Here is a 9,588-nt window from a genome sequence, read left to right on the forward strand (position 1 = left end):
GGGGGGGGTATTAAAATAATCAAATATGTAAAGAACTTCGCTATACTTATAAATATTAAAATTTTACTCAATCCTGGCTTATGTTTTAATATACATGTATCTAAAAATAAAGCTAAATTGTAGGTTAACGCTTATTTACTTTGTAACCAGTAGTAAATGAAAAATTACGAGAAAGTTATAATTCCGTAATTTCGAGATAATGTATACATAACGGTAACATGGTATTTCTCTACCTAAAAGTTTTTCTCCGTTCTTTTTAATGCTGTTTTAAATTATATATGTATTTTCACTCAGCAAAACGAACTTTCTCGTAATTTTTCTGAAAGTTTATCCTCAGAGTATACCTGTGGAAGTCATATTTAGAAAAATTATTCTAGCAATTTTTCTAATATGACTTCCACTGGCGTGTATATTATAATTAATTGAGTTGATTGATTGATTGATTTTTAGTCAAAATTTATATCGACCACTTTGACATTAATCCTTTTAATGGAAATAATATAATCAAGACGTTAGCTATGTTTCAACAGGAACACACTGGGTATGGGAGATTATCGTCATGCTTCTCCAAGGAAAAGCAGAGTATCACCCTCTCACCAGAGAACACGTCTTCCTTGATTTGATAAGTGACCTGTCTGCTTTGGACAAGCTGCCCTCCCCCAGGGTATTTAATTCTCACATGCCGGTACGGTGGTTACCACAGGAGCACTTCCGGTCAGGACGAAAAGTTGTTAACGTCATCAGAAATCCCAAAGATGTAGCAGTGTCGTGGTACTGCCATTGGCATTCGTCCAACGAACTTGGGTGTGGATCTGTCTCTTGGCCCGAATTTTTCGAAGAAGTAGTGGTAGGACAATGTAAGATATAGCCAAGGTGTTTGAGGACACCTTCGACTCCATTTAAAAACCCCAGGCTTTTCAACTTTTTTTTTTACAAGTTATCTTTTTCATATACTACAGTATTTAGTCTATATACATATGTATCCTGTTAATTAAAATGTCCAAGAAAAATAACCATGAAAAGTAATAAGGACCCTGTCCTTAAGCATGAATTAAAGCTTTCATTTGTCACTCTATATATTTTTATCCCATTTAATTTTAGACAAGAATGCATTTGGTGGATATTTCAATTTCCAAAAAGAACTGTACCGAGCTGTAAAGGCCAACAAAGAATACTCACTCCACACACTCTATTACGAAAAATTGAAAAAAGTAAGACCCGCCTCACGGTTATTCAGTCTTACAACGTTGTTTGATGGGTGTGTTTAGTTGTTTCGTTAATCGTAGATGGAAAGGGACTTTATCTCTCTTCCGTCTAGAGGTGGAGAGAAATATTGAATTTACCATTTAATTATCTGTCGCAAAACGAATGCAATTAGAAAATAAAATCATGCTTGAAACATAACTTTGGCATCTTGGAGTGGAATGAATGCAAACTCGAACTACAGGTAAATATGTATATGTCTTTCCCATCCCTTGCTATCAGTGTACTAGATGATATTACGTTGATCCTTGAGGTACGACTTTTCATCAAGTGCACGACCCACCTTTTGCCCATCAGCTGCAATATATATACTCCCGTTTTAATTTTTTTTTTTCAATCAAGGGTTATAAATTGGTGAAGGCTTCTAAGATAAGATTTCACTATTTTATTATCCAGCGACTTTAGAATTTAAAGAATCGGTTGTGTACACGTTGATTTCTACATCCACAATTATCCACCAAAGGATAAAAAGCACGGGTAATTGAGGACAGGAACCCCCTCCCCCCTCCATGTAGACTTCCGAGCCGTTTGGACTTTTTTCTTATTTATCCATCAGTGTCATATGCGTGATAAAATTCATACCGTCAATTCAAAAAATTACCTTAAAGAAACATTTTATGAAATTTTCTATATCTAGAGTGGATAATTTTTTAACAATTATTTTAGGTAATTTTTTCGAATTCATTGATCACAAATATGACATGGAAACTAAGATAATTCATGATACAAAAAAAATTCGAAACGGCCCGGGGGTCTTTATCGGGGGGGGCTCTCCTCAAGCACTTGACAGGTACATGTAATAAATTGAGGACATCTCTCATCTGGAAAAAGGAAGGAACAACCTTTTATATTGTTTGATGTGTGTTTTCAGGATCCTGTGTCGGAGATTCTAAAATTAGCTGGCTATCTGGGAGTCGCTTGTTCTGGTGAATTAGCAAGTAATATAGCTGACAAGTGCAGTTTTCGAAACCTAAAGGACGCCTCCGATAACACGAAGGACCACGGGGAAATAGCCAAAGCAATGAAGGAAATGGGCAGAGAACTCCCGAAGTTTTACCGCAAAGGTAAATTTTGTTTAACCAGGCAGATTTTCTTCACATTCACGAACAGTATGTTGATTATTACTTTTAGAAAAAAAAATGGAATGAAAAGTGCAGAAGTTGATTGGGTTGTCTAATCTGGCATACGTGACGTATGCATTTCTACAGTGCGTTGTTACATGATTTCCTATGTTTACATTGAATTTTCTTCAATCATCTAATTAAAAAACATCCCCCTGTCTCCTTCGTTACGGTGATAATTACACACCAAGCCCTTGTCAGCTATTTTGCAGTTGTTGATGGAGCCCAAGGTTGCACTGCATGCAATTTCTAATTGCAGTTGCCTAATCTGAAGTGCATTAATACATGTAACGGGGACTTGAAGCAGCGTATGTATTTTCAAGGCTATAAGAATGCCATTTTTGATCAGACCCAAACTATCACTTTGAAACAAAGTTAGCCGATGATACATGCACATGATAAATGATACATGAACATGTATATTCCTTCTTCATCAAGGCATTTTAAACAATAAAATGCTTTCTTTTGTTGTTAGTACGGGAATTAATGTCGCAGCTGTTGCAGAAAAAATACATAACCCGCGTAAGCGGGTTATGTAAAATTTTTTCTGCAATAGCTGCGACATTAATTCCCGTACTAACAAACAAAGAAAGTCATTTTATTGTTTATATTTATATCTGTATAAAAAAAACATTCAAAGTATTATTAAACATGATAAATATTGTATTATAGAAGAGTATGTCATTGTATGCATAATTGATGGAACAGCCGTTGCTGAAGAAACTTATGCAGGTGGCTTGCCTAGTGTTGTTTACTCAATGATAAACGGCAATGAGTTTCTTAAGAAATAAAGGAAATAATATTCAGTGGATGTAAATATTTCAGTGACATTGTTTATCTTGTATGTATTTGGCTTTACCAAAAAAAAAAAAGAATATCAAATGTACCATTTAAAAAAAATAAAAAAACTAGAAATTACAGTATCATCAATAGTTTGTAGTCGTTATTTATTTCTCAATATATGTTGGGTTTATTTTATTAGGAGAGGTCGGCGACTGGAAAAACTGGTACACGATTTCACAAAATGACCGACACGACGCCATGATTAAACAAGGAATGGAGGATATTGACTTTGATCTACAACTTATCTACGAGATTTAACATCATGCCTGTTTATGTTTGACGTAACATTCTTTGATGATTTAAAGAACACATGTATATCAACTTAGTATCATAATACTGCTACAATTCACAGAAGCAAAAGACACTGTTCTGTGTGTGTGTGTGTGTTTCACAGGAGTTCGCGTACCTATATATAAATTTTATCGAAATTTTCAATAAATACGAAAGAAAAACGTTATTATTATAGGTACTACATGTGTACGTATTTTTTTATTTACTAGAAATTTCAGTAAAATTGATAGGCAAGCGAACTCCTGTGGGTTTTTTTACTGTGAGATATAAGTATTGAGTATATATATATATATATATATATATATATATATATATATATATATATATATATTAGGGATGTCAATTTTACTCGGACAACTTAGTCGAATTGTCGGAGGCTTTAGTCGAACGATTGTCGAGTACTCGTTGAAATTTAATTTTTCATGTCATTTTTCCTATTTATCTTTAACAGACTGCTAGCCTGTATAATATTTAATCTATACGCTATTACCATTATACAACCATTAACCATTATACAACGAATTATTGAATCGTTAACATTTACGTATATCCAATGTATTGGATTTCAAATATAATATTTACTGCAAGTTTTATCTATATACAGAATGTCAAACGCTCGCATTTATCCTTTCTTTTCATGCTGCTAGTACATGTACCCGTTAATATTTGCATTTCCAATGTCTTTGTCCGAGATAAAATTACAAATTGTAAAAATACTTTATTTCTACATAAATCTACTGGTTCATCGATAGGCGCGGTTAAAAAAAAATCACGTGCGGGGCGGGACAAATAGAGACAGAAGCGGGGCTGTTAGCACGGGAATTTGCAGAATCAGGAGCATGTAAATATAAGGAATAACTGTCTTATTTTTTGGATTCATGACGATGATCAATCGATTGGCTTGCGTGATAATTTTATGCATAAACGCCGAAGGCGTTTATGCAAATTATCACGCAAGCCACTCGATTGATCACATCATGAATCCAAAAAATTAGACAGTTATTCCTTAATTGATTTCTTATCTGAAGCCATTTGAATGTGTCTTAATTGTCAGTGACCCGTGATATTAAAGCGTAACGCTTATAAAAACAACGACAGCATGTGATAAATTTTAATTATGAGATTTTTGCAAACAATCAATACAATTTTAAAATGATTGATATGAATATCAGAAAGAAACATCTTTAAATTATGCTCATAACTGTCCCCCAATTCACAAATACGTATTTAACAGTTGTTTAATTATTATTCATTAATTGATAGTTGCATTATACGAGATCTTACGGAATTGCAGGTTGAAACTTTACAATCTGGATCTTTTAGAGTATGTCAATGCATGTTTGCCGAACAAAAAAAAAATCCTTTTCTGTTCCTTAGTTCTCCTGCTAAACGACTGAGCTTGTTTTTTGTTAAAAGCAGGCAAAAACAAATAACATCATGTAGAATTGAATTATGTCATTTATTGAGTAAATGACGAAAAGAAGTAAAAACCAGTTAACAAAATAGGGGACAGAGAGGGGGACTCAAAAATAGAGTATCTTAGGCAAAATATTGCACAATCTGACCCCCAGCACCATAACGACAATGTAACATGGGGTACATAGGCAAAAGGGGGGTAAATTCCTTTGAACAATAAACGAACACCGGTTCAGCCTTTCCCTGAGTTTTACTCACGAGAACACTGATACGTTAATAAATGAACTGAGCAGATCCAATTTTTTAACCTTGAATTTAAGAAAACTATTAAGTGGAAAATTTTTAACGCATAACCGACTAAAAAAATTTTAGTCGATAGTCGGTATGATCGAACGATAGTCGAGTACTCGAATATTCGTTGACATCCCAAATATATATATATATATATATATATATATATATATATATATATATATATATATATATATATATATATATATATATATATATATATATATACTAGTAGTATACCTGTATATACAAATTAATAATTTTGTTGGAAATGTACAAATTTAAGTATATATATATAATGTGTTGTACCATGTATGTCATTACAAGAACGTATTGTTTTTTTATTGAAAAATTTGAATCTTTTCTAATTTTCAGTACATTTAGTAAAAGTAATACTTGTAATTAATTACATTTTATGTTGTTTTATCAGTAACAATTCCTACAAAGGTTCCCATCTTGCCTTACTGAGTTAAGTGTAATTAAGCGCTAAGCGCAGCGCAAAGCGCTTACTGTCATCTTAATACTACTTCCGTTCGCGATCCAGCGCCACTAAGCAAGTTAGATAACTCCACCGAGTCTTCTGAAAATATGCAACTGGAAATCCCCGGCTATTTTGATCTAATACTGCGTTACGTGCAGTTCTAATTATAGGTGTCAATTAGTAAGGTAGAGGAGATTACGAAATTCCGCTGTTAGTGGATATGGGCGGTTCTTATCCCTATACATTATAGTTCATTTAAAAATCATGTCGGTACACACTACTTGTGTAACATACAGCTTACAGTTGCTGCAGTGGTAATTCGAAGAAGTAAAAAAAAAACATCTATGGTGCAAATACCTTTAAAGGGTGCATTATATATTATGTAATTTAGTGATTGAATATGTACATATTTTTAAAACTCAGATGAGATTTCAATATTTTTTTTTTTTAAAAAAAAAGCTCAAACTGGAATTAAAAAATTTTTATTCACTTTTTAATACTGTACTAGACAAACATGCAAAAATAAAAACAAAAAGAGTGAAGTATGATGCAAGACCAAAATGGTTAACCCAAGAAATTCTCGAAGCACAGCCGCGGTTAAGAAGAATTTACTTGGCTTTGGATTGTGTCTTATATAGTCAAATATCTGGATTTCAAATCTGCGTTCGCATGGATAATGCTTACAAGTGAAATGGCAAGCTGTTAAATAAGGAGCTCTCCGTTTTTCACGAATTTCACTCAATCCGAAACATAGGAGAAAATATGCATATTTTTAAAAATCAATTCAAGAAAAAAAACTGAAAAAGGGGGGGGGGGGCTTTTCGATCTTGTTACTGACATGCACAATAACTTCCATAAAAATAAAGACTTTGAAAACTATAGAATATGGCGAAATAAGGTAACATCACTTATCGAAATTGCAAAAATAAAATATTATAAATCAACTATAGAGCAAAACAAAAATCCACGCCAGATGTGGGACGCATTAAATAAATTAGCTTCTACTCCACAAAATTATATTCCGACCGCACTGGCACAAAATAATAATGTTACAGAGGATACACAAGAAATTGTAGAGATGTTTAATTCTCATTTTTCAAATATCTCTACTAAACTCATTGAAGGTGTAAATAAAGAGGAGTGTGACATTAACGGCCTTTTGAATTTTGTACAATCTAAAATGGGTACAGAAATAGTTGGTATTCCGCTTATAAGTCCCGATGTAGTGCTTTACTCACTTAATAAGCTAGACGTTAGTAAATCATCAGGTGTAGATACCATTGGTCCACGTCTATTAAAACTTACTGCACAAATAATACATAAACCTGTGACCCATATAATAAATACTAGTATTACAACTGGTATTTTTCCTAAGAGTTTTAAACTTGCCAAAGTTACACCAGTTTTTAAGAAGGGAAACAAACTAGATCCAAATAACTACAGACCCATTTCTATTTTACCGACACTATCAAAAATTATAGAAAAACATGTGGCAAAATATATCCGATCTCTATTTTCAAACTTTGATCTTTTAATAGAATCTCAATCAGGTTTCAGAGAACTGCACTCATGTCAAACAGCCCTAACAAAAATTACAGATGAATGGTTATATGAAATGGATCAAGGCAAGCTTGTTGGTACTGTCTTTCTTGACTTCAGTAAGGCATTTGACCTAGTAAATCATGAAATTCTTCTTAAAAAGCTACAGTGTTATAATTTTAATGAAATAACTTTACAGTGGTTTCGATCATATTTAAGTGACAGACTTCAAAGTGTCCATCTGTCTAACAAACAATCATCTTATCAGCAAGTCACAGCGGGAGTTCCACAGGGATCTATACTAGGGCCTCTTCTGTTTTTACTTTACATTAACGATCTTTCACTTAATATTAAAAATTCAAACATAGATTTGTTTGCAGATGATGCCACACTACATGTCCCCGGCAAAGATTCCCAATCTATTGTAAATGCATTATCAATGGACATTGCTTGTATAGAAAAATGGTGCTCTCAGAATCAAATGGTACTTAATGCTTCAAAAACTAAATGCATGTTAATAGGAACACATCAGAAGAGATCAAAATTCTCAGAGCATGATTTTTCTTTATACATATCAAATCAGAAGCTAGACAACGTAACACATGAGAAGATTCTTGGAGTATATTTAGATAACTCTCTACAGTACAATGTACATATCGACCATGTGTGTAAGTCCCTGTCACATAGAATTTCTACCCTCCGAAAAATTAAAAAATATCTTCCCACTCAAACACGCAAGCTGTTTTATAATGCATATATCATGCCTACTATTGATTACTGCCTTACAATTTGGGGCAATACATCCCGATCAAATCTTGACAGAGTCCATAAGCTTCAAAAACGTGCTGCAAGGTTTATTTTAGATGCTCCCCCTGATGCACCCTCACGACCTCTTTTTGATGAACTTGATTGGCTAACTGTCTATGAACAACTTACTGTAAATAAATATGTATTACTATATAAATCCCTCTTTAATTCTTGCCCTACTTATTTTAATGACATGTTCCAATTTCAAAGTAATAACCAATACAATCTCCGATCTGAATTTAATGTTGACTTGTGTGTGCCAATTCAAAATGTAAACTTTTTGAAAATTCCTTCCAGTACTCTGGTGCCATGTTATGGAATGATTTACCTGTACATATAAAAATGTCACCAACTCTCAATGCTTTCAAGAAAAAAGTAAAACATTATGTAAAACAATGTCAGAATAATTTGTGATTCATATTTGTCTTTGTATATTTATGTATATATTTATTATATGTTTGTATGTGTATAACTATGTTAACTTTATAATGTTTATTGACAGAAGGCCCTGGGGAAGAAAAGTGCTTGCACTAATCAGGTTACCTTCTTTAAATAAAGTATTATTATTATTATTATTATTTAAGTTATTTAGTAGAAAATTTCTCATAAAATTGATTTGCAATGTACTAACGTTCTATATAATTTATATACATTAGATTATATTTCTTCCTCTAGCCCCTTACTTCAGACAATATAACTAAAAAGAAATCTTTCTATTGTCACCCTTGCACCATGCAGAGAGCTATCAATGATGTTGATTTTCGCATCTCAGTATCAATTAGTAACTGGAATGCATTCATGGACTTCTATACTGGTGTTGTAATCTATACTTGTAACATGGATAAAAAAATATTATGTAAATAATTCGCAAGGAAAGTCAGATTGCGGCTGTACATACGTGTAGGGAACGTAGTGACTGTGTTTTCAACTAATCCACTTAGAGAGGAAAACTAATTTCTCGAAAATATTGATGACAAATATAGTGCTTTGTGTGTGCAGTGCGCAAGATATGGCCAAAATGCAAAACCTTAATTAAACGCTCTAGATCAGCAAAAGGACAGGAATAGTTATACATACTTGTGTCAGGAACCTAGGAAGAAATAGTTCATGTAAAGTTGTGCGTGCATTACCGATTTGTCTGCTTAGCAACTTTCAGATGACTGAATAAATACAGAATGAAACAATGTTGTATATACCTTCATGAAGATTAGAAGATGGAGTTTCATTTGTTCATATATCATCTTTTCTTTTATTTATGGATTGTTGAATTATTTATCATGCATGAAACTAGCAGAAAAATTACGGGTCAATTATTTTCAGTATTCCTTTTCACCGAACATACCGGTGCTTTAGATATTTTATTCCTATCGGACTCAATCCATTGAATGTACTTCTTATAAAATCCTTTCTATAAAATCGTATGTTTATAAATCGCTTATGAATACGAAAAAATTGAAATATACTAAAAACAATTAAGACCAAATATTTAGTTATTTTTAAGATCTTTTATTCATAACTGAAATAAATACGTTATCA

The 9,588-nt window shown here is 32.7% G+C and overlaps 1 protein-coding gene across 2 annotated transcripts in view; it reads left to right on the top strand.

Annotated features, from left to right (window-relative positions):
* Positions 1-3,785, top strand: part of LOC133186872 (sulfotransferase 1B1-like) — a 492,412-nt gene extending 488,627 nt beyond the window's left edge. The window contains exons 3-6 of one of the 2 annotated variants that reach the window (XM_061322249.1): positions 531-857; positions 1,102-1,211; positions 2,135-2,327; positions 3,367-3,784. In XM_061322249.1, the coding sequence (XP_061178233.1) occupies positions 531-857; positions 1,102-1,211; positions 2,135-2,327; positions 3,367-3,485 (749 nt within the window). In that variant the 3' untranslated portion in view covers positions 3,486-3,784. Of the gene's footprint in view, positions 1-530; positions 858-1,101; positions 1,212-2,134; positions 2,328-3,366 lie in introns of both variants that reach the window. The other variant, XM_061322248.1, reaches the window with a different exon arrangement.
* The last annotated feature ends 5,803 nt before the right edge of the window (positions 3,786-9,588 follow it).

The sequence above is a fragment of the Saccostrea echinata genome, unplaced genomic scaffold (assembly GCF_033153115.1).
Source record: "Saccostrea echinata isolate AGI-Se365-2 ecotype Australia unplaced genomic scaffold, CSIRO_AGI_Sech_v1 ptg000014l, whole genome shotgun sequence".
Taxonomy (NCBI): domain Eukaryota; kingdom Metazoa; phylum Mollusca; class Bivalvia; order Ostreida; family Ostreidae; genus Saccostrea; species Saccostrea echinata.